This window comes from Takifugu flavidus, chromosome 4 (assembly GCF_003711565.1).
Source record: "Takifugu flavidus isolate HTHZ2018 chromosome 4, ASM371156v2, whole genome shotgun sequence".
Taxonomy (NCBI): Eukaryota; Metazoa; Chordata; class Actinopteri; order Tetraodontiformes; family Tetraodontidae; genus Takifugu; species Takifugu flavidus.
In genome coordinates, this window is record NC_079523.1 from 9,426,748 (window position 1) to 9,454,684 (window position 27,937).

General features: G+C 47.1%; 2 protein-coding genes across 10 annotated transcripts in view; one reads left to right on the forward strand and one right to left on the reverse strand.

The window, feature by feature from the left end:
* The window catches only part of ca16b (carbonic anhydrase XVI b), a 69,450-nt gene extending 56,867 nt beyond the window's left edge, over positions 1 to 12,583 (forward strand). The window contains 16 exon segments of the mRNA XM_057029718.1: positions 1,874 to 1,965; positions 3,056 to 3,147; positions 5,222 to 5,318; positions 5,435 to 5,517; positions 5,596 to 5,730; positions 5,827 to 5,961; positions 6,829 to 7,001; positions 7,095 to 7,230; positions 7,312 to 7,458; positions 7,687 to 7,780; positions 8,112 to 8,188; positions 8,310 to 8,438; positions 8,562 to 8,708; positions 8,836 to 8,978; positions 9,729 to 9,864; positions 10,335 to 12,583. Coding sequence (XP_056885698.1) covers positions 1,874 to 1,965; positions 3,056 to 3,147; positions 5,222 to 5,318; positions 5,435 to 5,517; positions 5,596 to 5,730; positions 5,827 to 5,961; positions 6,829 to 7,001; positions 7,095 to 7,230; positions 7,312 to 7,458; positions 7,687 to 7,780; positions 8,112 to 8,188; positions 8,310 to 8,438; positions 8,562 to 8,708; positions 8,836 to 8,978; positions 9,729 to 9,864; positions 10,335 to 10,481 — 1,963 coding nt within the window. The 3' untranslated portion in view covers positions 10,482 to 12,583.
* A 1,195-nt stretch (positions 12,584 to 13,778) lies between these two features.
* Positions 13,779 to 27,937, reverse strand: part of cadpsb (Ca2+-dependent activator protein for secretion b) — a 41,638-nt gene continuing 27,479 nt past the window's right edge. For 2 of the 9 annotated variants that reach the window (XM_057029915.1, XM_057029919.1), the window contains 13 exons: positions 25,748 to 25,854; positions 25,029 to 25,058; positions 22,976 to 23,132; positions 22,707 to 22,848; positions 21,488 to 21,649; positions 20,133 to 20,288; positions 19,878 to 20,025; positions 19,726 to 19,800; positions 19,232 to 19,315; positions 19,083 to 19,115; positions 18,855 to 18,962; positions 15,214 to 15,318; positions 13,779 to 15,136 (listed from right to left, as the gene is read on the reverse strand). In XM_057029915.1, coding sequence (XP_056885895.1) covers positions 14,960 to 15,136; positions 15,214 to 15,318; positions 18,855 to 18,962; positions 19,083 to 19,115; positions 19,232 to 19,315; positions 19,726 to 19,800; positions 19,878 to 20,025; positions 20,133 to 20,288; positions 21,488 to 21,649; positions 22,707 to 22,848; positions 22,976 to 23,132; positions 25,029 to 25,058; positions 25,748 to 25,854 — 1,484 coding nt within the window. In that variant the 3' untranslated portion in view covers positions 13,779 to 14,959. Of the gene's footprint in view, positions 15,137 to 15,213; positions 15,319 to 18,854; positions 18,963 to 19,082; positions 19,116 to 19,231; positions 19,316 to 19,725; positions 19,801 to 19,877; positions 20,026 to 20,132; positions 20,289 to 21,487; positions 21,650 to 22,706; positions 22,849 to 22,975; positions 23,133 to 25,028; positions 25,059 to 25,747; positions 25,855 to 27,378; positions 27,412 to 27,937 lie in introns of all 9 variants that reach the window. The other 7 variants (XM_057029916.1, XM_057029920.1, XM_057029922.1 and 4 more) reach the window with 5 other exon arrangements.

Consider the following 27,937-nt stretch of genomic DNA (forward strand, 5'->3'; position numbering starts at 1 on the left):
ATCCCAAAGGCATGTTCCACTGCTGGTGCTTCATTAGTAATGCCTCCCACAGATCCCTGGGAGACAAATCCCCCCTCGTCCTCTCTGATTGCATCCTTTCATTGTCACTCTTGCATTGGGGTCGGAGGCCCCGCCCACCGGTGTGTTTGGTTTTTCCAGTTCGTCTGCTTTACCTTCAGACATCTGTGGGGAAGGTTCCTGTTTGGTGCACATGTTTACGGACCTGCGAGCGTCTCACACACAAACAGCCTGGTGGTAAACACGTGCCTCGCTGAACAGGAGGCCCATCACCCTGGAAAAGGGGGTCAGAGTTGTCGACAGGGGTCCCAGCTGTGTCTTCTTCTGCTGGACGGATTTTACAGCATTCTGGTGGAGTAATTACTAAGACCGGGCCACTGGCTCATCTGGTATGGTTAATGAGTTACAAATGATTGTGGAGAAAGACCTCATCTGGTGTTCTGCAGACCCACCACCTGCACAATGGTCCATTCCTGCCCAAAGTCTGTTTTTATGTTAAGTGATGTATTTTTAAACTATTCAATTGTTATATTATTAATTGTGGTTTCGAAGCTTCCGCGTGCGGTCATGGCGATATTAAATGTGACGATCTGTCAGAAGATAAGCACAAAGCGTGTGTTCGCCCCGGCTATCAGATCTCAGGTGTGAAAATTAAAGGAGCTTAAAATAGTCCTCATGATGGCAGCTCTAAAACAATGGATGACACTCCTTAGGAAAGGACCCTACTGAGGGAAAAACTCAACCAATTCCAGCCGTTTTCTCCTTGAGTTATGCACACGTCTGTTTCCTGACAGCTGGGAATCTGAGCTTGAACGATGGAAAGATCAGAGTCTGATTCACTGATAGAAAACCAGGCTGGAACAGCTGGTTAGTTAACTGCTGTACCACATCTGAACCTACAGACAACCATCAGTTCAGGAGGCCGTGACGCAAGCAAGAGGGGGGTTGTCCTCCATTTATGGTTCCCCCTCTCCTTTTCTCTCTCTTTTCTCTCTGTCTTTCCGGCTGTTGTCACACCGTTCAGGCTTTTTTTTCTTTAAATTTAATCTAAAAATGACAGGCGTCTGCTCCGTCCTTTGCATCAAATACAGGTAAGATTAAACCTGAGAGAAACTGTTCCTGGGATTAAAGATTAGTCCTCATTTCTGTATTCCTGTGTCTGAGTTGAAGGTAGAGTTTGGGGAGAATGTTCAAGGACAGCAAATATTCTTTCAGACTAGAGCTTAATGAACTTGTGTTTTTCAATCTTCTCTGTCCAGAAGTTGTGTTGTTTGTCTTACTCAGGCAAGAAAAAGACCTTGAACATAGGACGGCTTAATGCAGGCAAACATTTTCAGGTCCCCCCCCCCACCTACATCCATGGTAATAACGTTAATAGTCTCAAACGATTGCAGCCGTTTGCGGCCCCTTTTTTTAGATGTAATGTTTCCACATCATTGAGTCTGGGGCTGACGTTAAGTAAATGTTCAGCTCTCAGCGTAACCCCTGGTAAATGGCTGGAAGGCTGGTTAATGTAAGACTCTCCCGGTGTTTTCTCTTTTCTACCAAGCAGACATGATATTCTGCTCCTTTCCCAGATGACCTACAGCCGTGTCGCGTGTGTGAAGTTGCACATGGTGGGTTTTTGAGTGTGTGAGGGATAAGTTCTCGGGGGTCACCTAGGAGCGTGTTTTCTGCTCCCCAGTGTGTGTTCTCATTGACTGTGGGGGTTTCATTATCAGATTCCTGCCAACACCCATGCCATTACTATTCAAATGGCACAAGCTGATGTCGACAGACTGGATCTGGGAACAGTGAGATAACGACTCTGTGACAAACTTCCCGGTGACATTTCTACTCCTCTGTGTCTCCACAGGAGGTTTTTCCAGACGGCGCACTTCTATGTGGAGGAGAGCAGCTCCCCCCGCGTGGTGGCCAATGAGAATATACCGGTCATCCCCATACCAGGTAAAGCAATTGTCCATTTTCAGGTGCTTCATGTGAAAGAATTGCTGCAATTGTGAGAGGAAACCGGTTCGATTGTAATCCTGCTATCACAACACACAATCTGCACAATAATCCGAGACGCCCTGACCATACAGGAAGTTTGATGTCCTCTGCTCAGGACAGATAAAACATCATCTGCCTGTGTTCTGCTGCTCGCTTGTCTGCATTTGCACTTTCTGCTGATTTCCATGAAGCGACTGCAGGAGCAGCTCTGCAGGAGCCGTTTGACGGCGTTTCTGTCGCCTTTAATGTCTACACATCAGACCAGTGGCAGCTAGTCGATACCCGCCTTCATTTTCAGCAGTTCAGGACCTTTCCTGGCCGTGATATACTGATGTAACGCCAGCAGATGCATTTCTGACCCCACATTCTTTTCTTTTTTTTACGTTCTGCTTCTTTGCACATGGTTTATATCGAGATGGTGCAAGAAAACATGATCATTAGACATAACAGGCAGTGTTTCATATATGTATGTGCGCAGCGAGCGCTGTTTAAAATATTAGATATTTCACCGTCCTCAACCTGCAGTTCAACTAGAAATGGTTTGATGGACTGATTGAACTAATGCATTTCTAATGAAGTGGCTGAGGCTGTAGAGAGACGACAGTTTGATAAATGAACGTCACAGGGAAGCTGAATCCACCTTTGAGCTCCGCCCACTGAGGCCAGCGCGGACCTCAGCTGCTGCAGGACAGACGTTAAGGCATTTGTCCCTATCACTCGTGAGGGAGGACAGCTGGGTCCTCTTCAATATTGTCCCAGTGTGAAAGTGACCACCTCTATCAGAAATCCCTGGTGTGTGATTTGGAGTTAATTTAGCTCTGATCAGACAGATGCTGTCTTTTAGAGATGTTCCAAATGCCAGATCCTGACATTTACGATAGTCTCGTCTCTTAAGACCGCCAAAATGCTTTTCTTTTCCTTTTGTTCCCCTCCTTTTTCTCAGGCCGCCAGCGATGCTCTCGTCAAATGAAAATATTTGCGTTGCATTTTGTGTCCACATAATTCAGCAGGTTTGATCAAATGCACCGTTCTCTGCTTCCTCCTGCAGATGACATGGACGCCGTCCCCGTCAAGCACTTCATCAAACACGTTATGGAGCTGTACAAGAACAACCTGCAAGGGTTCTCCGAGGAGTTCGAGGTACTTCCAGTCCCTATTATTGGTAAAAACTCGAGTTGATGCATGAGCGGAACCAAGAAGCTGTGCTGCTGCTTTTGCTCTCCCCCCTGCGGTTGTCACAAAACATGAACCAACGGCTCAAACGTGAGTCTGGCAGTTTTTAGAATCATCAACATTCCTCCATTATTGACAGAGCGATTGCAGCCTCCTCCTTAAAGTGCAATATTACATGAAGAGAAGTGATTAAAGTTCTTCTACTTTTTTTTTTTTAATATTCCTGCTCTGTCTGGAGGAAATATAGTGCAAAAGTGTACAGCCCTCGCACACAGGATGCAGCAGTGAAAGGAAGGAGTTGATTGAGTGAAGGAGATAAAGACAGGCACATCCATCATCAAAATGAATCACCAAATGCTCAAGTCGCTATTCTCTCCCAACACCAGTGTGAGACTTTGATTCAGCGTCACCGGCCTTAAACACAGAGCCCACATCCTGATCAGGCAGAGTTATAGAAAGCTGCTTCATTCTGACGTGACTCAGATTTACTGCACACGGCTCAGGTGATGCGAAGACGAAGAAGAAGAAAGAGTTACGACGTGCCAGCTGTCTGAGTTATGAGGTGTTTTCACACATGGCAGATATGTTGTGATGGCCTTTTCAGTTGAACAACAAAAGGCCGTAAATCCACAGTAATGAAATGAAAAAGTTCTCCGGGATCCCGTTTGTCACCGCCGCGACGCCCCTCTTCTGAATCCCAAATGCGACTTCTTCAGGCTGGATCAGCTGATCACCATCGGTCATGTGTGAGAATTTGACGTCCAAGTGAGGATGGGATACAGGAAGTGGTCTTGGATTTCAGTCGTGCGGGATACGAACGCTACGATTTATGACATTTCAACTACCACTTTAGCAAAATGGTAAATTTAATTGCAGATATAAAGATTTATGTGGTGAGACCAGCGATGTGAAAGATCTGGCAGGATAATTTATGAACGACACATTTGGTGTCACTCGATTAACGACTCTGGGAGGAGGCGGGTTTACGAACTCGGAAACTTTATGAAAAACGGTGACAGCGTCTTATCTTCCTGTTGGATCGTTGTTTTACAGTTTCTGAACGGAAAGCTGAACCGTCGGATTTGTTGTGATTGTTCTACTTCGACGTTATCGTCTTGTATCGGCACAGCAAAAGGTGGCGGGGGAAGTTCGGCGCTAATCTGGACTCGTCTGAAAACCAATCTGAGCCACTGACGGGCAGATTTCCTGTGATTAAGGAGAAGATCAGAACCACACGGGGAAACAAGCAGGTCCCTGGCAGCTCTGCTCTCCTGTTTCAGCTCGCGTTGCCTCGGCTAATTGCGCCCAAATCAGACTAGCGAACCATTTTAGATAATCTAAAACAGGCTGCGTTACTGGCATCACAATGCTGCAGTTGTTCTGCTCCCATCCAAGAAACAACAGCAGACTTGGATTCCGACCGACCCTCCTTTAGAAAGCTGAACCAGCCTTAATATAGTCCACAATTTGCACGGCGGCCTTAAAGAGTGTGAAAGCATTAGTATACCTGCCATGAAATCGATTCCTTTGACAGGGATTTTGAAAAAAAAAAAATAACCAGTGCTGGATTATTGCGCGCACGTGTTGTTGCTAATTACCAGCAGATGGTTGAGAGAAGGCTGGCGAGAGAGATCAAGAGAGGCTGCGGGTTAATTAGAGAGGGTCCGTGTGAAGGTCTGCGCGGTTGCTAACAGAATCGCGGCGCAGCCCAGCCGAGGCAGCAGGCAAAGGCTTCAGTCTTGGAAGATTCCTTCTAATTGGGGTCATTTTGTGTGAAACCTGCCTGCATAAATGTCACCAAATACCAGGAAGGCGCGTCTGAAGGGTGGGAACAGCGTGACACAGTAAAAGAAGGCTGTTTAGCAGCTCTAGACCTCTGCTGCACTCGGAGGAAACAGGATCTGTGATGGATTTTTAGCCTGCAGAAGATCCGAAGCGCTTCTGCAGACACATAACGGCTCCCTTAGAGTGGGTAATTTCATTGCATCCTCCCTCCTTATTTGATCAAATCCATCTGTCTATTTTCGTTTCTCTGCTCCAGGAGGTCCAGCGCTGCACAGCTGACCTGAAAATCACAGCCGAACATTCCAACCATCCCGACAACAAGCACAAAAACAGATACATCAACATCGTGGCCTGTGAGTCATCTGCAGATCTGATTAGAGTGTTTACTGCCGCTGAGGCCAATAATGTTTTTAATAACACGCTTTTATTATTTGAATAATTCACACAAATTTGCCTGTCGCCCCTGCAGACGACCACAGCAGGGTGAAATTACGAGCTTTAGCGGGGAAGGATGCCAAGCATTCCGATTACATCAACGCTAACTACGTGGATGTAAGTTTTATAAGAAACTGATCGCAATTTCTGCACTTTTCTAACCTTTAATTGAGGTTTTTTTAATCCCCCTTTCAGGGTTACAACCAGCCCAGGGCTTATATAGCTGCCCAGGGTCCTCTCAAGTCCACATTTGAGGACTTTTGGAGGATGATTTGGGAGCAGAACACTCAGATCATCATCATGATCACCAACCTGGTGGAGAAAGGCAGAGTAGGTTCTTGGGCAGATGTAAAACGGACCTCACGTCCCCCACAGTCGTCATTCAGACGCAGTCCTTCATCAGCTGGGTCTCTTTTGCTCCCGCAGAGGAAGTGTGACCAGTACTGGCCAATGGAGAACAGTGAGCAGTACGGAAACATCGTGGTGACCCTGAAAAGCACCAAAGTGCACGCCTGCTACACCCTGCGCCGTTTCCTTATAAGAAACACAAAAGTTAAAAAGGTATTTACTTTCATTATTTCCTAATAAGCGCCGTTATTTCAGCACGCCTGTGAACAAATGCCGTGCCAGCGAACATTAAAATGTCGACAAAGTACTCCGCTTAACACCATCGTGCTGTCGTGACTGTGAAAATGCAAAGCAGACGGATTAAAATGAATTCATTATGGGTTATATTTTACATCCAAGGCTGCTTTATTCAAAGTACTTTGGTGGGATCTTTAAAAAGAGCCCCCTGTGAATTACTGTAATCTGCTCCTCTATTAAAACTGAGGGAGTGTGTCATCAATCGTAGACTGCAGTAATGTATAAATGTGTTGTTGGGCAACTTCAGTAATATCAGCCACTCCAAAGCAATTAGTGTTGAGCTGGAGGTCGCGTGGAGAATCATGGGCTTCCAAAAATAACGCCTTTATTTTCCACTCATCCTTCCAGGTGGGACTTTGATGTGTGTATGCGTGTGTTTAATCTGCAAAGTAAGGACATTTTTGAAACGTTAGGACACCTTTGCAGGTCCTCACAACTGCAAGTCGGCTTGACGGTTCGGGTTAGATGGGTTTTGGTTTGGGACGGGGGGAGATGAAGCTGAGGGAACGGATCGTGTGGATGAAAGTCCTCACAAAGCTAGAAATGTGTGTTTGTGTGCTATATTTGCCATTTCGTTGATATAAGTAAACCTCCCAGTTCACATGTAGCTGAAAGATTCTTTTGAGCTGTTGCCAGAGGTCAAAATATCCTCCATTAGGATAATAACAAATTAAATCTCCTCTGCTTTTTATTCTGCTGCTTTATTGATGTGATTCTTGTACTGGGAGTGAAGATGTAGCGTGCAGCTTAGCGTGTTCTCAGCTGCCTGGTTTCCTGCTCTAGGGTCAGAAGGGGAACCCTAAAGGGAAGCTGAACGAGCGCATCGTTATCCAGTATCACTACACTCAGTGGCCTGACATGGGCGTACCCGAGTACACCCTCCCCGTGCTCACCTTCATCAACCGCTCCTCCGCCGCACGCACCGCTGACATGGGCCCGGTCCTGGTGCACTGCAGGTACCGCGTGCATACATTACATTACATTAATCAGCGTCCCGCGTGAGTAGCAGGAGCGGTCGCGCTCACATCGCTCCCCGTTTTGTTCCTCAGTGCCGGGGTGGGACGCACGGGGACCTACATCGTCATCGACAGCATGCTGCAACAGATCAAGGACAAAAGCTCCGTCAGCATCCTGGATTTCCTCAAACATATTCGCACTCAGCGCAACTACCTGGTTCAGACCGAGGTAAGACCACTACTTTTCTCTTCCGAATGCCTGTATTTATTAGTTCCGATAGTTTGGACTCCTTCGTCTTTCCCTCCGTAGGAACAGTACGTCTTCATCCACGATGCTCTGATGGAGGACATTCTGAGGAGAGAGACCGAGGTTCCCGCCTCGCAGCTGCACGGATACGTCAACAACATCCTAACACCCAGTTCAACAGGCCGCACGCAGCTGGAGAAGCAGTTCAGGGTGAGGAAACACACGGGTCTGTGCGGAATTACTGTCCAGTAAACCAGAATAGCCTTAAAGATGTTTGGCGACAGACTCCAGAACCCCCCGGACGTCGGTCAGGTGGCCAGGGTCGGGTTTTAAAGTCGGATCCGGGAGAAGCGATCCACTCGCGCTGCGTTACGCTCGTCATTAACAAGGAGTCTATTCGCTTTGATCAATCATTTTTGATATTCTTGTCTTGGCCAGCTCCTGACTCAGTGCAACCTGCGCTTCGTGGAGTGTTTCAGCGCCCACAAAGACAGCAACAAAGAGAAAAACCGCAATTCCTCGGTGGTTCCCGGTGAGTAGCGTTGCTTTAAACGCAGCACGGTTCCGGGGAGTTTGGATCGTTGGCTACTCTTCCTCCATTTTGAAATACAAACGAATAAATGTCAGCTGCAGAATTTAGCACTGGTACTCACGCTTTAAGTCCTTTATTTTACGTTCGTTCTGAATTAGAATACATTTCCATAATGCTATAAATTTGTCTTCCTATGCATTCCCATCTATATAGCTGGAGGTTGCTATAGCAGCACAAATGAGTAGTAATGGCTGTGGGTATAATCTGGCAGTGGGTTATTATAGGGGCCTGAATTAAAGATCTAATGTGCTAAATCACTCTTCTTCCATAGCCGAGCGCGCAAGGGTCGGACTCGCCACGCTGCCTGGAATGAAAGGAACAGATTACATTAACGCGTCCTACATAATGGTACAGTGTGACGTTCCTGACTTTCCCAGGACCGCTGACACGATGGCACGATGTAGTCGATCTCTATAGTGTTTTACATCCATCAGTACCACTGACCCTATTCTCACCTTGTGCTGCTCAGGGTTACTTCAGGAGTAATGAGTTTATCATTACCCAGCATCCTTTGCCTCACACCACCACAGACTTTTGGAGGATGATTTGGGACCACAACGCTCAGATAATCGTCATGTTGCCTGACAACCAGGGTTTGGTAGGTGCCTGTGGGGAAAAACATCTTTTCCCATTTTCTGGTTATTTGTCTTTTTAATTTGATTGAATCAGAGCAGATTTAGTCCCGATAAACCTTGTCTGGCTCGCTCTCGCTTCTCTGCAGGCTGAGGATGAATTTGTTTACTGGCCGAGCCGGGAAGAGGCCATGAACTGCATCGCCTTCACTGTCACACTCATTAGTAAGGACAGACTGTGCCTCTCCAACGAGGAGCAGATCATTATCCACGACTTCATCCTAGAGGCCACACAGGTACCTGCAGCTCTCTGTGCATCTTTAATGAATGAAGCAGCTGCCTGCCTTCTTCAGCATGGGTCGTTGCGATGTGTTCGGTTTTGTCACGTTTTTGTTTTGTGTCGCTCCTTCTTGTGTGTCACAGGACGACTATGTCCTGGAGGTGAGACATTTCCAGTGTCCTAAATGGCCCAATCCCGATGCGCCTCTCAGCAGCACCTTCGAGCTCATCAGCGTGATCAAAGAGGAGGCCATGACTCGAGATGGCCCCACCATCGTGCACGATGAGTAAGTGCCTTTCCCCGCACTCCGTGTTTTTCTTGGCAGCACTAGTCTGTAGTTTCTCTACTGTGGGACGGAGAGTCCACAGGCAGCCACGTTGGAAATACTGGACCGTCTTCATATGTGCCAGACATGACGAGTGCACGTTCTCCCAGTCGCTCATTGCAATGCAGCTCCAGGAGCCATTTCAGGTTCAATATCTTGCTCAAGGACACTTCGACATGTTGTGCACAGGGATCTGGGATCAAACCAATGACCTTGGCATGCCTGGGGCGATCATTCTACCACATGAGATGCCTGTAGCTTCTCGCACCGAATCAATAGTTCTTGCAGCGTTCTTGGCACATATTTATTCCTTCCATAAATGAATATCAAAGATGAGTTAAATTCCATGGCACAAAAAAGAAGGCTGTTCCACTTCAGAGTCCTGAGCCAAACAGCAGCCAGAGACTCCCCAGATGGTTTCAAGCTCCCGCTCGTGCACCCTCCCGTGCAATCGTGAACATGGGATAGCTGTTCTGTCACTTCATTTGATGGAATCCTAATTTGATAAACACACAATAATATGAACGCATGGCAATAAATAACATAAAGCACCTTGTGGAAAACGACGTTATATTTGGCCACTAGAGGGAGACACAATTCCGCTTCACTTTATTCAACCGTCTTTGGATTTTAACGTGTAATGAAGGTGTAGCCCCTAAATGAAGATCCTGGTTTCCTGTAGAAGCTAAACCTACGTTCTCCCTCCCAAAGGTATGGAGCGGTGTCTGCGGGGATGTTCTGCGCCCTCACCACGCTGTCGCAGCAGCTGGAGAACGAAGACGTGGTGGACATCTACCAGGTGGCGAAGATGATCAATCTGATGAGGCCCGGCGTCTTCACTGATATCGTAAGTAGCACCCAAACTGGACCAAGCATCATCTTCCCAACCATCCCTGGAGAAAGATTTAAGAGGAAAGGCCCACGTGTGTTGACCGTGTACAGCACAGGAGAAACAATATTTAACTGCAGAAGAACGGAGGTTACAGTAGCAGTTTGATGTTTAAATGGAAGAAGCCAATATTTCACAACCCCATTTCATCAACAAAGTTACTATTAAATCTTTTAAAAAGACAAAAATGGAATCAATACGGAGTACAAATACTGTAAATTTTAGGCAAGGTACCCTGCTTTATCAGATTTAAATTATTAAATCTTAAATTATTTATTTTAAAATAATGTAATGGAGGAAAATAGGAGTTCAATAAAGTGCAGGTCTGAACTGATCTTCCTTGTGTGTGTGTGTGTGTGTGTGTGTGTGTGTGTGTGTGTGTGTGTGTGTGTGTGTGTGTGTGTGTGTGTGTGTGTGTGTGTCCACAGGAGCAGTACCACTACCTTTACAAAGCCATGCTCAGCCTGGTCAGTAACACAGAGGGGGGTCTCAGCCCCGTCACCATGGACACTAACGGGCTGCTGGTGATTGTGGACGAGTCGGACCCTGCGGAGAGCATGGAGTCGCTCGTCTGAGGACGCTCCCCCAGGCACTTAATGTTTATCAAACAGAAAAAAACTTTTCCGAGGCCTTTTTTTTGCCAGACTATTGATTAAACAAATAACCTTATTACTTTTTATACTGATGACGTTTTTTTGATATTTGTTTTTGTCCTTTATTTCTCGTCTTTAACGTTATCCTGCTGAGCATTTGCACCTCTTTTAAGTTGATGTGAGAAAGAAAAAAAAACAACAAAAAAAACCAACAAAACGAAACAGCTCTGTCCAGTTTGCACTATATTATCAGTGTTACTGCCTAAATCCCAGTGAGTGAATCAAGTTTCCCCGTGAATTCCCAGCATCAGGACACATCTAAGCCCCTCGGACCACGTCGACAGGAACCCAAATCACCAGGGCCGGGTCAAGCCACCAGTTACCACAGCTGCCCTAACCCAGCATGCATCATGTTCGTTTGCAGATGTGAAGCTCCTAATCAGCCTGTAAGAGACTTTGACCTGTCTGATCTTCTGAAACTGTCCCAATAACTCACTGCTGTTTGCTCTTATGGACCTTTCTCCTTTGTTAAAATGGGTTCGATGACCTAACGTGAATGTTTCTGGCTTCAGACAGGGTTTAATTTTCGTTTTTCGTCTTGATTTACATCCGGCAGATCGCAGTCATTAATCCTTAGATCCTTTATTTCCCGACCTTTTTGAACCTCAACGTGCAAAAGTTAACAGTCCAGAACAGCGTCTCCGGAAAATATTCACCTCAGACGTCTGATTTCTAATCACTGTGGCTCTAATCTTCACTTCTGGTGTTGAGCGGCGGAACAAAACGGTCCGTAAGGACCCGATTGCACAGGTATTCATTTGCCCCGGTGGGCCACACGTGTGTCTGTCCTTGGAAGATCTCCATCTGCTTTAGCAAAACAGGAACCTTTGTGGCTGCTCCCGCTCCACCTGCTTCAACACGACTGGCGCCTACATGCTGGACAAAATGTTCACCACTTTTATTGGGATCAGACCTCAACACTGCAACTCTGGAGCGTCTCCAGATGGTCTCGGCTCGGCTCGGCTCGGTTCGGCTCGGCGGGCTCTGCTGGAGCTGTCAGATCTCCAGGACATCACAGTCAGATTTCTCCGGTGCCTTACATCCCCCCTGTGGTTTTTTTTTTTTTAAACATTGCTTTTATTTGATTTGGACAGATGAATAAATGTGCGATCATTGCTTAAACTTCATTTTTACGTTCTTCTTAACAGTCTCTATTGTCGAAAGTGTAAATAAGGAAAAACAGGAGGTGAATATTCTCCACAGGCGCTGCTTTCTTCTTTGGGAGGTTGATGCTTTATTTGTAACCAAAGACATTTCTGTTTTGCAGCCTGTAAATGGTTTCATCGTGTATTTAACTGACTCGGAATAGTGAAATCTTGCAGTCCAGATCTCGGCGTCGGCGCAGCCTTCTTTTGTTGTTGTTCTTTTTTCTGTTTTTAAAGGTCCGGCATGGTTTGGTTGAACTCTGATGAGCTGTTTTCTGTCAACATCGGCTTCTCTGTCAACGGGAGGTTGGATGGATCCAGTGAAAACTCTCCAACATTTGGAGAAAAAAAAAAAAATCCAGATTTTTTTTTTTTTAATGGGGGGGTGGGGTTCTCTCTTCTTCTCCATTGGAAAAGCCGCCATTGCTTCTTTTAGATGTTTCTACGCTCACTGAAAACCGACTGTGGCTGAAGACAGAACTTTAATCTTTGTGATCGCAGAGATAAAAAAAAATAATTATATTTTCGTACAAATATTTGCTTCGTGTGGTGGCTGCGTAACAGACTGTACATTTGTTGGGGGGGGGGGTGTCATCGTCCCTGCCAGCCTCTCTGTGGTCAGTGCTGATATTTACTCGATGGTCCAGGGATCCAGTGTGTTAGTCTCGGTGCATTTCCGCCAGGTTGGCAGTTTGGTCTCTTTTTGTAACTTATATTAAAATGGTTTTGCCCATTATATATCACATTTCTGTGATGGTATCATTGCCACATATTTCTCTGATGCTGTCATAAAACATATTCTAGTGTAATAGTGTTATTTAATAGATACAGTGTATTGCTATACATTATTAAATAAAGTTTGTTTTTGGGTGCACAGCGCTCTTGTGTGGCTTTCAATCTCTCAATAAAAAAAATTCCGTTTGCTTTTGCAAGTTCTAGATATTTTCATATGGCTTTTCTGCTAAATGTTAACATCACATTTGCTCTGCAGCAGGAATGCGGAAGTTTCCCTGTGGCTCAATGGCGCCCCCTGCTGGCGATGTCCAGTTTTGATGCCAACCAGACTTTTCTCGCCTTCCAGTTTCTGTAATTTTTAGTTGACATCTTATAATTTACCAAAACACGTTTTTTCCCGCTTCTCAGTCATAAAAACATCTAAAGTTTAACAGGCATAAGAGAAACAAGCCGCTGTCTGAATTGCTGCATGCTTCTTTTTTTAATGGAAGTGGTTCTGTTACCTGATCATGTTGTATTTTCTTATTCCAATCAAGAAAGACAGATTCAGAATGGCGGCAGTCTGGAGATAAAGGGGGTTCTCTGTGTGCAGTTTCCCCCCGAGGCTGCGGGGATTCTCTCTGGGCCCACAGATACATGTGCAGGAGAGGTGAACGGCTGACCAGGTGCCAGAACCCAGTCCTCCAGCCGAGTTTTCTGTCCTCCCAGGAGGGAATCGGCCTTCACCGAGACAAGTTTTCACAGGTTTTGCACCTGGTAGGTTGGAAAACCCGGTTGGATTCCTGGGTCTCAACATGCTCGAACTGACCCCAGTGTGAGTGTGACTGTACTTGACTATAGTCTGGCCTAGAGGCAGCTGGAGGGGCCCCAGCCCCCCTGCAACCCTGCTGCTGACCCCCCTTCCCCAAGTACCCCAGGCCAAACAATCTTGTTTGAGTAGAGGGAAATTCCCATAGAAACTGCCTTTCTGTTCATTTTAATGCTGGAAAAATGTAACCGTTCGTTATTCAAAACAAAACCAACAAAAACGTTAAATCTTAATGAAAAGCTGCAGCATGCCGCTCTAAGAACTTGTCCGGCTCGGGGCAAAGCTGCATCATGCTGACATTTCCAGACAGCGGCGCATTAGCTGTGCTGGATGACAACATTTGATCGGCGCCTATCGATCGGGTCGACGGGCGCCTCTCAGCAGGGCGTCTCCACAGAACTGAGAAAACGGGTCGGTTTAATGAGAGCTAAACCTTTTGGACGTGGACAAAACGCGACCACGGGCTCATATTTAAATGCCTCTCGTGTGTGTGTGTCGTGCACCAGTAGAAGCAGGACACAGGACAGAGGCTGCACATGTACAGTCATTTTTATTTCCAGGCCACAGCTCTTGCATATTACAACTGTTGCCGTTCATAAGGCAAAAGCAAAAATGGAACCACCAGCTAATTCACACAGAAGAACAGAAAGCGTTTGGGGAGGGTGGGAACCCACAGGCATGCAGCGATGGCTCAGAATGCAATGTACAGCAATTTATATTTATATATATATTTATAGAATATATACAAAACAACAGTGAGACCCAAACAAAACGCCAGACACCTCATTCTACACAAATACGGAACAAAGACGGACCAACTTTTTTTTTTCCTTAATAAAAAAAATTATTTTTGCTCTTTTCTTTGTAAAAGTGCAACTCAATCAAAATAGAACCTCTTCCGAGGCCTCTTGAATGTGGAAAGGAAAAAAAAAAAAATAGAAATCTCCCGAGTTATCAAAATGGAGCCGTGAGAAAGTTGCATCTCTAGAGTAGCCACTCTCTGACGTCAAAGGTTCCTGTTAACCGCGGTCCGACCGGGGCATCGAGTCGAGGTTACACAGCGTTGACACGTGATAGAAAATGCAGGCCTGGACTTCCTGTTGGTGTTGGGAACAGCGAGCAGACGGCGGTAACAGGCGCCAGAAACAAATACGGAGGGCGGTTTTTCTGTCCGAAGCAGTTGGCATCTACTTAAAAACAGACGAGACGAAGAAAAGGGTCCACGCACGCACACGCATCGCCACGACAATGTACCATTAATGAATGTAGATTACGACAAAGAAGCGCCATATAGGTTTGCATTGGACAGGGACACACCTATTAACCTCACTCGACATCGTCAAACAAATGGTTCTCCATATTGCTTAGTAACACATAGAAATGAATTTAGAAATGAATGGATCAAATATAGGTGCTATCTTTATCATGACATGGCTAAACTGCCAATCGTGGTTATTTTTTCGCTTTTTTTTGTTGTTTTTTTTTCTTAGGTTTTCCTCTGTATACGTACTATTTTATTTTATTTTTTTTTCATAGTTTATAGTTCCTTCATAGGCATTTCGAGCTGACAAAGAGGTCCTAGAGTGGCTATCTGAGTTGGTACATGCATCGGTAACCAGGCTAAAGTCAAAAGTGTGAAGGGGCAGTTGTGATGGTGGGGGGGTGGGGGGGACACAGGGAGGGAGGGTTTGGGGAGTCTACGTGGGCGGGCTTTAGTCGTCCTCTTCGTCCTCCTCGTCGCTGTCCTTCATTGAGATGCCCTGCATGCCTCCTTCCCTCACCGAGGCCGTGGCCTCCTCCAAGGTGAGCCTGTTGCGCACCGTGTCGTACATCTTGCTGTTGAGGGTCGAGTCGAGGACCCCCTGCAGCCGGAAGTCCCGGTACTTTTTCTATTGGGGAGTGCAAAGGGTCGTGGGTGATGTGCTGTTACGGGTGTGGTGAGAGAGTGGCTGCTTTCCGTCCCCACCTTTGTGATCCTGATGAGGATCTTCAGCTGGTAGACGTGGAGCTGCTGATCCATGCGCTCGGTGAGCCAGGTCCCCAGCAGGTTCATGGTGGCAGTGTACCATTGCTGAAACACATAAACACGACACCCTCCAGCAAAACACACACTCGGGCACAAACTCAACAACAACAGCGAGGACAACAACCTGTCGTGTGCCAAGAAAGGACACTGCTAACGATGCTGAGAAGCTTCTATACTGTCTGTTCTTTGACTCACCTGCTCCGCTGGGAGTGAGCAACAGTCAACGTTCACGTTTAAAGCGTCCGGATTTCTGTACGCTGCTACATAATTAGCTTAGCAAGAATTTACAACAGACGCTACAAAACCTCAAACCTGTCGAGTCGAATTAAAATGACAAAATGGTGGATTTATGCAATATTGAAATATTACAAGCTTATTTGATTTTGTTAGAGATGATCAAAGCTGGTGCAGTTTATGTAAATTATATTGCCAACAAGCTAGCTTAGCTTAAGCACAATCATCACTAACATAAAGATTCTAACCTGTCACCAGCTATTAAAATATCGTATAAATAACTTATATTGACTATTTAGCTAAGCTAATGTTTGCATACACAGTCAAAGGAAAACCATTTATCTTCTTTTCTAGTTGAGGAGATGACAAAAAATAAATAAAATGACATCTTGTCTGCAGCCAGATCGCCCCGACCTAAATCTTTTCACACCCGCTCTTTGCCCCCACTGACGACTTGGGAAATAACAGGTTGTTTTAGACATGCTAGCCGAGAGGGTTTTTTTCTTTCCCACACACCCACGCGCACTCGTACACACAAAACTGCAGCTTTCTGGGAGGATGAAGGGAGCAATTTTAGAGAAAATATTAAGAGCGACGATGCTACTGGAGGAAAATAACCAAATGGAGGGGGAGCCACGCTCTGGAATTACCCTTTGAATTACTTAAAGTATTCTAGTCAATATTTAATAAAAGCTACGCAGTTCATCAATTATGGAAGGCAATTACTTAGCCTTTATTTATAATTTATTCCAGCCGAAATGGCAAGCTGCAGCGACAGAACCTTCACTGAAGACAGACAGCCACGGCGCCCCCAACTGAAACCGCCTTCTTCATCGTTCATTAGGCGAAGAAAAATAGAATGAGAGAGAGTAAATGGTTAGCAGGCAAGGGAGCGGCGGGGCTGTTTTCTTGCACCCTTTCGCTGTGTCACGGTTCTGCAGACAGTCCAGCTCTGAAGCTACAAGAGAACAGCGCCCAGATCTTGTAGAAACGGTCGTCATACCTCCGGTTTCCAGAGAGGAAGTCAACTTTAAACATGTGAGTAGGCAGGAATGCAGAAGAGGCTCAGACAGGAGCCCCGAGAGCTTTACTTAATCACCCGCTGGCTTAATTTAGCTCTCCATTATCTGAATGGCTTAAAGCTCTGAACTCGGGGCCCGACACGCGGATGCCTGTCCACTTCACAGTCGAGTTGAGCGTGCAGTGCATGCAGACCTCGCGGGTGGGTGGGTGGGTGGCAGAGGACGTGCTGAAGAAGACTGCTGTATGTGCAAATGAGGCAGAACTCTGAGGAGGAGGGTCATGCTAGAAGATGTACACAGGAAGATTATTTGACTCTAAAATCATGCCGACCAACATAATGTGATAAAACAACGCAACACTAGAGATAAGTGCCACTTTTAGAATAGAGGAGGCAGCAGGAATGGTGTTAATCAGAAAAGAGGAGCTCGAAAATAACAGAATTGGAATGAATTAGTGAGGAAAGAGAGATAAAGTAGAGGCAGCCGCCACGTCGGGGAGCGCTTGTGACGCGTTCATGCAAATGGAGGGATGGGAGGAAATGCGCTCGGATGGAGGAGGGTCGCCGACGTCTTTCAGGTAAAGGACGGCTCATGAGACAGAAACGGCCACAGCTCGAGAGATCTCCAGAGTCGAACATGACGGTGCTGTGCAGGACTTCACAGAGGACACGGGGGGGGGGGGGGTGGGGGGTGGGGGGTGGGGGGGGACACTGTCAAGGAACACGTGAGGAGCCTCGGCTGGCATCAGCGCCGCTCCGGTAAAAGAAGACCATCAGGCTCTGCAGCCAGCATACAAACACACAGCCAGAGAAGGACGTCTGTGCACCTGAGAGTCTCAGACACACACACACACACGCACACACACACATCGGGTTTGTACAAAGAGTTCTCTGAATGGCATGGAGCACAAACGGCACAGCGTTATGTGTTCAAATCACACATGGAGGACACATCGCTGCTAATGTATCCTGTGGAGGATTATGTTGTTCTAAGACAGTGCTCTCTCCCCTCGCTAACGCGCTGGCTTCCCACCTGGCTGTCCTCACACACGTGTGTGTGTGTGTGTGTGTGTGTGGACGCCCCGAGGCGGCTGCACAGCCGTTCATTCATTTATTCATTCACGCCTTCGTGGTCTGTTAAGTATCGCTTATTCCTGATGAGGGTCAGGGGGCTGCTGGAGTCTTTGCCTCAGAGCATCTTAATTAGACATCCCTGGTTCAGTGCTAGTTTTCTTCATTTTGGTGAAAAGCCAACTCATATTATGGGCTATCTCTTTGTCATTAGTACGGTTAATCATCAAATTTCTTAAATTATCAGAGCAAACTGTTACTATTGATAAAATCCTAGATGAATTGTATGTATATATACATACTGGATTTGTTTTGTGTGTGTGTGTGTGTGTGTGTGTGTGTGTGTGTGTGTGTGTGCTATATTTGACTACTGCACCCGTCTAAACTGGTGTCATGGAGCGCCTGACATAAGAGAAAGTGCTCAGGGTCGTTCCTGAGAAATCAGCCTCACGTCTATCCTCACACGTCTCCCTGAGCTTTTGCTGACGCTGCATTTCCACCGGCGGCCGCACTTCAGTTCCCGGCCAACAGCTAAAATTCCCCTTAATCACACCGCCATAATATGTGGTCGGAAATACGCAACTTGAAAATGCTGATGGGTTCAGCGGGCGTCCTGCGAGTTACTGGTGCTTCACTACGTTCCTGGACTAGAAAACGTTGCCTGCTGCTTCAGAAGTTGGGACGGAGCAACTGAAGTCGGCCTCTTGGTGAAAATGCAGCCTGGTTCAGCACGTCGGCCTCCGCCGTGACGTCAACCCGGCCCATCCAGCAGCTGCCGCAGCAGTTCTGAGGGAACTGTGGCTGCTGGGCTGTGGACTGGAGCCAGAGAGGCTGACGGTCACTCCTGCAGGAGGGGGGGGGGGTCATGCTCTTCTGCCAACATCTGGGCCCCAAACACAGCTGGACTGTGGTCGTTCTGTACCTCTCAGAGAGCACTGCTTCAGATAATCCTGCGTCTGAGGATGCTTTTATGGACTCTTTGTTTTTAAAAGTTTCCCTTTTTTTAACACACAAAGGCCCAAAAGCAGTGTGGCAACGCACACCAGGATGCAGAGGGCAGAAGCTAAAGTCAGGACAGAGGAGAGACAGAGAAAGAGAGCGAGAGAGAGAGGTGTAGAATCAAAAAAGCCTCTTCTGCCAGGTTCAAGTAGCTTGTCCTGGTCTCAAAATGGACTTATCCCTCTCTACCCTGCTGTTTTGCCACATTTTGGAAGGCCCCTCCCGTGCCGTGAGGAGGAGAAGGCATCTTACTTACATCAAATAACCTTTCTATATACACCTCCTCATTGACCTTATCACGCAGCATATCCTGAGAATGGCGCACAAAGGTCACATAGCCGTCGGCCACGTCCATTCCTGGTTTCTGTGGAGCAGAACAGGGTGTCACCAACACGCCGACACGCGCATCAGCGCAGCCAGAAAAAGACAGGAAATGCTGAATCCGACTGTCTATCCGTCTGACGGGGACGCTCGTTACACTTACAGGGACGTCCACATATTTAGAAGCCGCTTTCACCTGAAATCAGAACAAAAATAAACACGTTTGTTTGAATTAGATGGAGAATAAAAGTTTACCAGACGTCCCCCCTTTAGATTGGTGTCCAAAAGGTTTGATGCTAAATTGAAACTCACCGTAAAAGACAGGAAGGAGGAAAAGAGAGTCCCTTCGTCATATCTGGAAATCTTGGCCAACACTCCCTCCAGAATGACGACAAACTGTGAAGCAACAGAGAGAAAACATTCACAGGGGAGGTTTTATCCACATGGAACCATGGTCAACCTTCCAGTAGCCCTGGGGGGGGGGGGGGGGGGGCTGGACCCATGCTCACATTACATCTCACGATTATCTGAATGAAGAAAATATTCAGAAACACTTCCAAACTAACACAGCTTCTTCCACAAGTGAGGATTATTTCTGCCTATTCTCTTCTCTACCTGCCCCCCCACCCTGCCCCCATCAGCAGGAGGGTCCCCCTACAGGAGCCTGGTCCTGCTCAAGGTTTCTTCCTGTTACAGGGGAGTTTTTCCTGCCACTGTTGCTTGTTGGGGGTCAGACCCTGGGAGATTGACTGACTGACTGACTGACTGACTGGCGCTTATGTTTGAGTCCCTCACAGGTGACGCACCTTTGCAACCAGAAGCTGGATCATGTCCTTCACGCTCTCCTCTATCAGCTCGTCGATGTGGGAGTGGAACTGTTTCTGCGGAGATAACAGGCACATCGACAGCTGTCACCGACGTCCTGCTCTTCTAAACGACGGTGTCATCCTGTTTGTACCTCCTGGCCCATCTCCATCGCACATAATTTAGCAGACTGGTCCTTGGCGTCCACCATCACGTTGAACATGGTGCACAATGCCGGAGAAATGCGGAAATCTGTCGACTTGCTGCTCTTTGCCAGCTTGGACTCGAATGCCATCCGAGTGCTGCAACACAAGTGAAATATTTATACAGACTGTTGCATAAAACATCGGGCAGAGCGTTCCTTCTCGTTGCCCGGAGGTCTTCTCCACGTGCACGTAAACAAACACACCGCTTGACGCAGTTCTCGATCATGTTGCTCGACATGAGTTTGATGCGGCTCTCCAGGTGCCGCGCGAACTCCTCCTCGGGCCAGTGCAGGTCCCTGATGAACGTCTGAAGGGCGTCCAGCTTCCAGAAGAGGTCCTCTGATGTCCCAGAGCCGTTACTACCATCAACACACACACACACACACACACACAGACACACACACACACACACAGACACACACACAAATCAGAGGGTCCCTCCCTTTGGAGAGAGCTAGGAAGGATATGGAGGGTTGGGTGTGGTGGCAGGTGCGGAGGAGGAGGAGGAGGAGGAGGAGGAGGAGGAGGAGGAGGAAGATGCTGCTCCTCCGGACCAAAACAGGGTTTGCTCTGACCATACGCTGACTGCTCCGTCGCTCTCATTTCCTGCGTGCTGCTGCGTTTGTGGACAGTCAGTGTATGGGTGGAGAGGAGGGTTTACTGGAACGACTCAATAACCCTGCTGCGGAGCACCGGTTATTGACTGGAGGGGGTGGGGGTGGGGGTGGGGGGGGGGGGGGGGGGTTGGAGGGCGAGGTGGACACATGCAGGTAGATACAGCAGCTAATGGCACTGTGTCAAGACAGAGGGGTGGAGGGGATGGACGAGTGAGGGAGGGCCCGCGGAAAGGAAGTCCGTTTTTTTCCCGGAGTGATTCTGCAGGCCCCCGCTCAGCGTCCACGTCCCCGGGCTGGTGGGACAACTGGAAGAACTAACAGTCAAACCATGCAGACCTTTAAAGGCAGCCTGATTAGAGCTTGTGGAGAAGGAGGTGATGAAACAGAGCCAGGCGCCACCTGCCAGGTCCATCTGCATCATCACCTCCGGTCCAAGCAGTGCCCCCCCGCCCCCAGACTTCTAACAGGCGCTCAAGGTCAGAGATGAACCTACGGCCATGAATGATCTACAAACTAATGCAAATGTCTGCAGACAACAACTCTGGGGAGATACGTCTTGTAGGTCTGGCTTACCTTTTGCTCATTTTTTTTGGGTTTGATTTTGTTTTCTACTCATAAAAAATCCCCAATTGAAGGATTATTTGGATCAGGCCTGTATCTCCACGCCCCACCTCAACAGCATGCAGGTTGAGGCAGATGAGAGAGTTTCGGTCTCTGGTGACAGAACCTCAGCTGCTCTAACACCTCTCAGAGAGCTCTTGGCATGAACACGCGCACATGAAGGAAACAGCCTTTTAAGATAAATCACAAAAAAAGAACTAAAAACATACGGAATGTTTAAGCTAAGTCAGATTTGGTAGTTTAAAACTCCTCTGCATCTTCATACCAAGGCAGTCTCCGCTTTGCTAGGTATTTCTAAAGTGAACTAGTTGAATACACACTCGGAGTCATATATAGCAGCCATCCATGACGGGGTAGAAAAGCTAGGCATTTGTGGAAGGTTAACTGATAGTCCTGCTACTGGCACTGGCAGATTTGGTACTTTGGGAATTTGGAGGTTCACATTTGGTAGATTCACATTGGGCAGATTACTTGTTAAACTCCTGCGGAAAAGACAAGACAAAAAGAAAAAAAAGAAGCATCCATAACAGTGGTGTGGGCGCAGCGAAAAAGCCATGTAACACGCATCATAAGTAACGCAAGATGAGAAATCAGAGACGGGAATGTACCGAAACATAAAGAAGCAACGCTCGCAGGTACGGAGATCGGGAGAGGAAAGCCCCTCCCTGTCCTGACACCACGCAAAAGGTCAAATAAATAGTGTCTAAAGATGACAAAAAAGTTTGCAAATACAGAAGATTCGGGCCGTTTCAATGCAGAAGACGTCACATGACCTAACCTGCCTTTTATCGACCAATACCTGACTAGGGTGGAAGAGCAAAGCACTGGGATCGCTTCCTCTGAAGGTGGTGAGGAACGATGCGGCCTCTGACCGGGCTGAAAGAGCAACAATGGTTCAGATAAACCAGGCTGAGGCGGCCGCGTTGCTGCGTCACTGGAGATAAAAGTCCACGTGGTGTGAATGGAGTCACAACCTCGGAGCTTAAACAGTCACGCCAACAGCAGCAACGCATTTTTTGACGCAGTTCTCGATCAGTTTTCTGTATTTGCAGACTTTTTTTGGACATGTAAGATTCCAGGTACACACGCAGACGGCATCAAAGGAAGAAAGAAGAAGCAGCAGGACAGAAAAGAGAAAAGACAAAGAAAATAATGTTGCCGTAATCAATTCTAGATCGAACCAAAAACATGGAAGACAGACACAACAAGTGAATTCGAGGTAGCAACATAACAGACCTTCTTTTGTTCTGGCGCGATGTTCAAACACAGATCATGGAGGTTAGTTCACCAACCAAACAACAGAAATATTATGAGGGGCCCTGACCCGAATATGTCAGAGAAATAAGACACACGGGGTATTTTTATGCAGTGCAGGAAATAGGTTATCCAGCCCACTCTCGGCTGATTCTCATGAAGGACCTAAAGGAGAACGGCGCCGCTGATTTCTCAGCCTCCACAAGCTCAGTCTGTCATCTGTATATAAAAGCTCGGCACCTCCGTCCAAGCTACAGCCTAGCTACAAAGAGGGACGCTCCTTACTTTACAGGCTCCCAGGACTCTCGCTCAAATCCTTTGTGAATTGACTGTGAGATGGAGGACTCCATCAAATCCACATATCTAACCACCAGAGGAGCATAAAGATCCTGAAGGTGTTTGTGGAACTTTCCGTTGCACAGGTGATCTGTGCAAAACAAAGGCAGAAAGATATTAGTGGCTTTAGTTTTTGAGGTCTTTTTTCCAACAAAGACATCAATAGAAAAGCCCAAAGTGGCGACAAACTGAACATTCGTGCGAGCACGTGAACTCACAGTCCAAACGGAGGAAGTCGTTGAGCAGCTGGAAAAGCGGGAAGCTGTCCCAGCTCTCGGGGGACTGGATCTCCAGAGCGGCGTCCATGTCGATGGCGTAAAGGGACAGGAAGTTTTCGGCGTGCTCCACCATGAGGTCCGTCCACCACGCAAACGCCTGGAGACACAGCATGATGGAGCGGTTCAAAAGATGAACGCGCATGAGGCTTCAGGCGTGAGACGAAACGTGGGACGCCATCAAGGAAGGGGGGAAGGGGGGGGGGGGGGACTTTGGCAGGTTTCGCATTTCTAATGATTTGGAAATACTGACTGATGTATAGTTTAACATTTTGAGGGACACTTGTAGATGAGAATCCTGATTTAATGTTAAAGGGTTAGCCAGTGTTTTACTTTAGCATCTTTAGCATCAAGCAGATCAGTTCATCAAAGTTTCAGAAAAAAAACAATGGAAAGTCCCAAAATGTCAAACTATTCCTGTATTTGGATGGACAAATGTGTGTGTGTGTGTGTGTGTGTGTGTGTGTGTGTGTGTGTGTGTGTGTGTGTGTGTGTGTGTGTGTGTGTGTGTGTGTGTGAGATCATATTCCAAAGTGGGCCTGGCAATCAGCTGTCATATTGGACCCATGTTCGTGGCACAATCTGCAGATTAAATGCTGTTGTCATGCAAACGTGGAGCTCCCAGCATGCTTTGCTCTCAGGCTAAGAGACGGAGGGGCCCACCATTCACACCAGCGACAAACCCACAAACCCCCGCCACCAGATGCCACGGTGACTCATGCACATCTTGGGTTCGGCTCACCGAAGACTGCAGCGCACAGGATCGTTAGCAGAATCACGTCCAATTGATGGAGTCGGCGAGCGCGTGAGGCTCCGCCGAGCGTTTTTCACGGCGCCAGGACCTCCTCGCTCCGCTCTGTGAGCACACGAGTGCAGCGGCTGCATCGCTCGCAGTCTTGGCGTATGTATTTGCTGACCGTCCCGGCTGAAAACGTTTACTTCTTTTTACCCCATGAAGCAGGACCTCGTCCGAATCACGCCGCATGCAACGCATTCTGCACTGCATTACAGTGTTTGTAGTTCGGGGGGGGGGGGACAAAGTCTCTACTTACCCCTCTACTTACCTGGGGGCATGCACATACATAAAAACCTGACCAGCTTTAGCGTTAAAGAAACAGGCAACAAACAGAGCTCTTCCCCGCCACATTCAAGGAGAGACACTCTCAGTCAGGACTTGGGAAAGGGAGGACAGTGGATGCTTCCAGCAGGGGGGGGTGGGGGGTGTTCGGGATTGGGGGGGCTTCAACGGTCAGCAGATGGAGTGGCCTCTGAAAGGTCTTAGACAGACTCAGGGCCAGCCAGCACTGTAGTTCTGCGTCTATGCAGCCGTGTAGGGTTGCAATCCCGGGAAGGGCGGGTGGGAAGACGGGTGGGGTCACATGGCATCATCTACCGGACATGCACAGTGCATCATGGGAGTTCTCTCAGTCAACTTTGCTACATACCTCTTTTCCCTGCTCGGACATACAACAATAAGAACACAGGGAGATGTACAGAACATGATGTACTTTTCAGGTGTTACTCCTAAAGGGGGTCTAAGCTAAGAAGAACAGACAGGAGAGAGGGATGACGGAGGGGGGGAGGAGGGGGGGCTGGGAAAGTAATGCTTGAACGAGCGCGGACTGTGAAATTAACCACTGGATGGAGGGGGAAACATGTTCATGGTGGATCGAACTGTAAAGGTTCACATGGAGCAGACTTTGGAGAGTTTACTGGCTGGGCATGCTTGGAGAGAGAAAAGGAAAACCTCTTCATGGCCGGATGAACATGCGTTATGACCACAGGTATGCTGAGCAAGCTACGGTGCCTCCATTAAGACTCTGAATTGCGTTGGCTCTCAGGTTCTACCAGCCCACCCACGGCTACAGCATCTATGAGCTCGTTCTGTCTACAGGTGCCTGCTGCCACTGTGGTGCACATGCCGCACGGGGGGGGGGGGGTTGTGATGGGGACTGAAAGAAGGAGGTGGGGGGGAAAAAAAATACAAATACTGTACCGATTGATCTCCAGAACCCGTGACTGCCGCCTGTCAAGCATATTCAGAGAGATACAGTGAATCTGCTTCATCCGTATATTCTACGATCACATTGGATCACCTTCAATATTCTACACAAGCTCTCCTGACAGGAAGCTCTACATGACTCAGGGATGCAAGTGTGAGCAAATCCTGCAGAGCAGTGCTGCCTCTGCCACTGCGTCTGTTCACACTACTACAAAACAGAATCACGGGATTAAACACAATGCAAGCGTTTCTATGAACCAGTCTTTCATAGTTTTGGAGCCCCAACATTTCAATTCCCTGAACTTCTTAGATTAGATAATAAACTAAAAGTACAAGATGAGGCAAAACAAGCTAATGCTGTTTATCCCAGTTAATCGAATTTAAAGTTGCAGCATGTGACAGCAGCTTATCTGTTTATCCCGCACTGTCGAGTTCAACATTTCGCTTTTTCCGTGACAGTGCAGCCCTGCCGTGGATGCTAAAGACCGGCTCCAGCTCGCTGCGTGAATGTAACCACGCAGCCACGCTCTGTCAGCCGCCAATTAGAGCTTGCCTACAGTAAATTCATTTTTCTTTCTTCCCTCCCTCAGATGAAGGCTGCTGTATTAATAGAAGATAAGCCCGGCTCTCTGCTGCAGGGCGCAGCGAGATAAGAGTGAGCATATAGAGGGGATGTGTTTGGAGGAGGAGAGCAGGAGAGGGTTCTAACTCACCTCCGCATGGTGTTCCTGGTTCTGCTGGAGGACCTCTATGACTAACTCCGCCAGGCGAATTGTTTCCTCCAGCTTTTTGGCAGGGGTGACTAAGCGGCCTACGTTCTCTGGGACAGAAGGATGAGGGTGAGGGATGAGTGGTTAGTCAAGCACAGTTTCCAGGGGGAAGCGACTTTTCCTGCTTTACATTTCTAGCTTTAATGAAAGAACACACACAGTGTTTACACTGTGATATCTGCCGACCCAACCCACAAGTAATTAAGCCCTCTTCCTGTTTGTGTTTTGGGTTGCGCGACATCAAGCGACAGAGCTGAAGGCGCGTGTAATTGTCAGATATGCGCTGGAGATGGAGTTGCAATGCGGCATCGAAAGCATGCAGAGTGCAGAGCGGCACAGAGCTGCGGCGTGGCATGGTCGGAAACAGAAACATACAAGCATTGTAACAATGATTCATTCATCCTGACCTCCAGTATGGAGGAGGGTTAACACACGTAATCCCTCGTAAATATAAATAAAAACGTGCTAGTTATCTGCTGTTTTGGCAAGAAAATAAATCGTGCAGTTCGTATTCTAACCACTGGGTGGTAGTGTTTCCTTCACGCTGGGAGTTTACCTGAGCTGCAAGAACTCCCTTCTGCAGTGGGTCAGATTGAATGAATATTTTTACAATACTGTGGAATCAGTTAAGCTACACCGCCCCTGTTTTTTTTGTTTGTTTTTTGCTCGTTTGTTTGTTTAAATGATAGTAATATTCTAAAGCTCTGCTCGCCTGACAGAACGATGTAGCTGCAGGACTACACAGAACAGCATGAGTATAACTAGAAGATGGAAGTGAATGAGCAGACAAAGCTCAAATCAAAAGCACATTTATATGTGACTCTACATAAAACAGAGATCTTGACCGGGGATATCACTGCACTTTTATTAAGCAGCCTTCTTGATCCAGAGGATCGGTTCTTTGAAGCCAAGTAGAGATGTGTATTTGAAGATTTTAATTCTCAAACAAAGATGCCCTTTTAATCCTCACGCTGGTTGAGTTTACTACTGGGGTGGATGGAAATGCACGAGCTTAAATTTACACTGAAGGTTGGATTATCTGCATTTCTATCACAGTAATATTGTCTGTGTTTTTTCAGGGTCCACAAAGAAAATTTATTAATTTATACAATAAACATGAAGGGCATTTATCAATGTAGACAATTCTATTGTTAATAAAGATAATGAGCTGTTTTTGTTGCTTAAATATAATATTTATCAATCTACTTGTTTTATTGTTTCATTATACAAGCATCATTTATATGCATATTTTTAATTGTTGTTTTAACATTATTTAACTCATAAAGAAAAGAATGCCGCGCTGAAACCGAACGAGGAATAAATCTTAATAAATCCAGAACAATCTGAACAGTTCTGTAGTAAAATCAGAAATGAGATCAAAATAACAGAAACTTAGAGGCTACATTATAAAAACATCATGCCACTATGTAAAACTTTAATGTGTATTACAAATATTTATCAAATACTATACGTGCATGCATCTGTGTGTGTGTGTGTGTGTGTGTGCGTGTGTGCGTGTGTGTGTGTGTGTGTCTGTGTGCACTAGCTAAATCACAAGCTAAACGTAAGTTCACCTGGATCCTTCTGATCCTTTTGACCTTTCTCAACTTCAGCAAGATAAAGGGAGAGAAGAGATAAAGAGGAGATGTTTAGAATTAGTGTGTTTCTGATCATCACATGACAGGGAGAGGGTCGCGAGAGGGGGGAGGGGGGGTTATTCATCATCCCCATGTGAGCTGTTTCAGTGAATCTGTAGGGACGATCTCGGCTCCTTGGTGGGGGGGGGGGGGGGGGGGGGCAGACAAACATCACAAACACACAATCAAAAAACACACACGTTGGAAAATTAGCCTGTGGGAAATCAAAATCGTGGCACAAATGTTCGTTAACGAGACAAAACTTACACTATCGGAAACAAGGAGGACGCACAAACGGCTAGCCAGAGTCAAAGACGGCACACAGCAGGTGAGCTGATGTTTCACCAGGTCTCATGAAGCCCACCCTCTCCTGCCTCCCCCACTGAACGGATGTGTCAACAGATACGCCCTCACTGTCTCAGGTGTCGTAGTGAGAGGGAAAAGAATAAATAACACCCCTACCTGTTGGGCACATCACACTACTGATACGTGATCA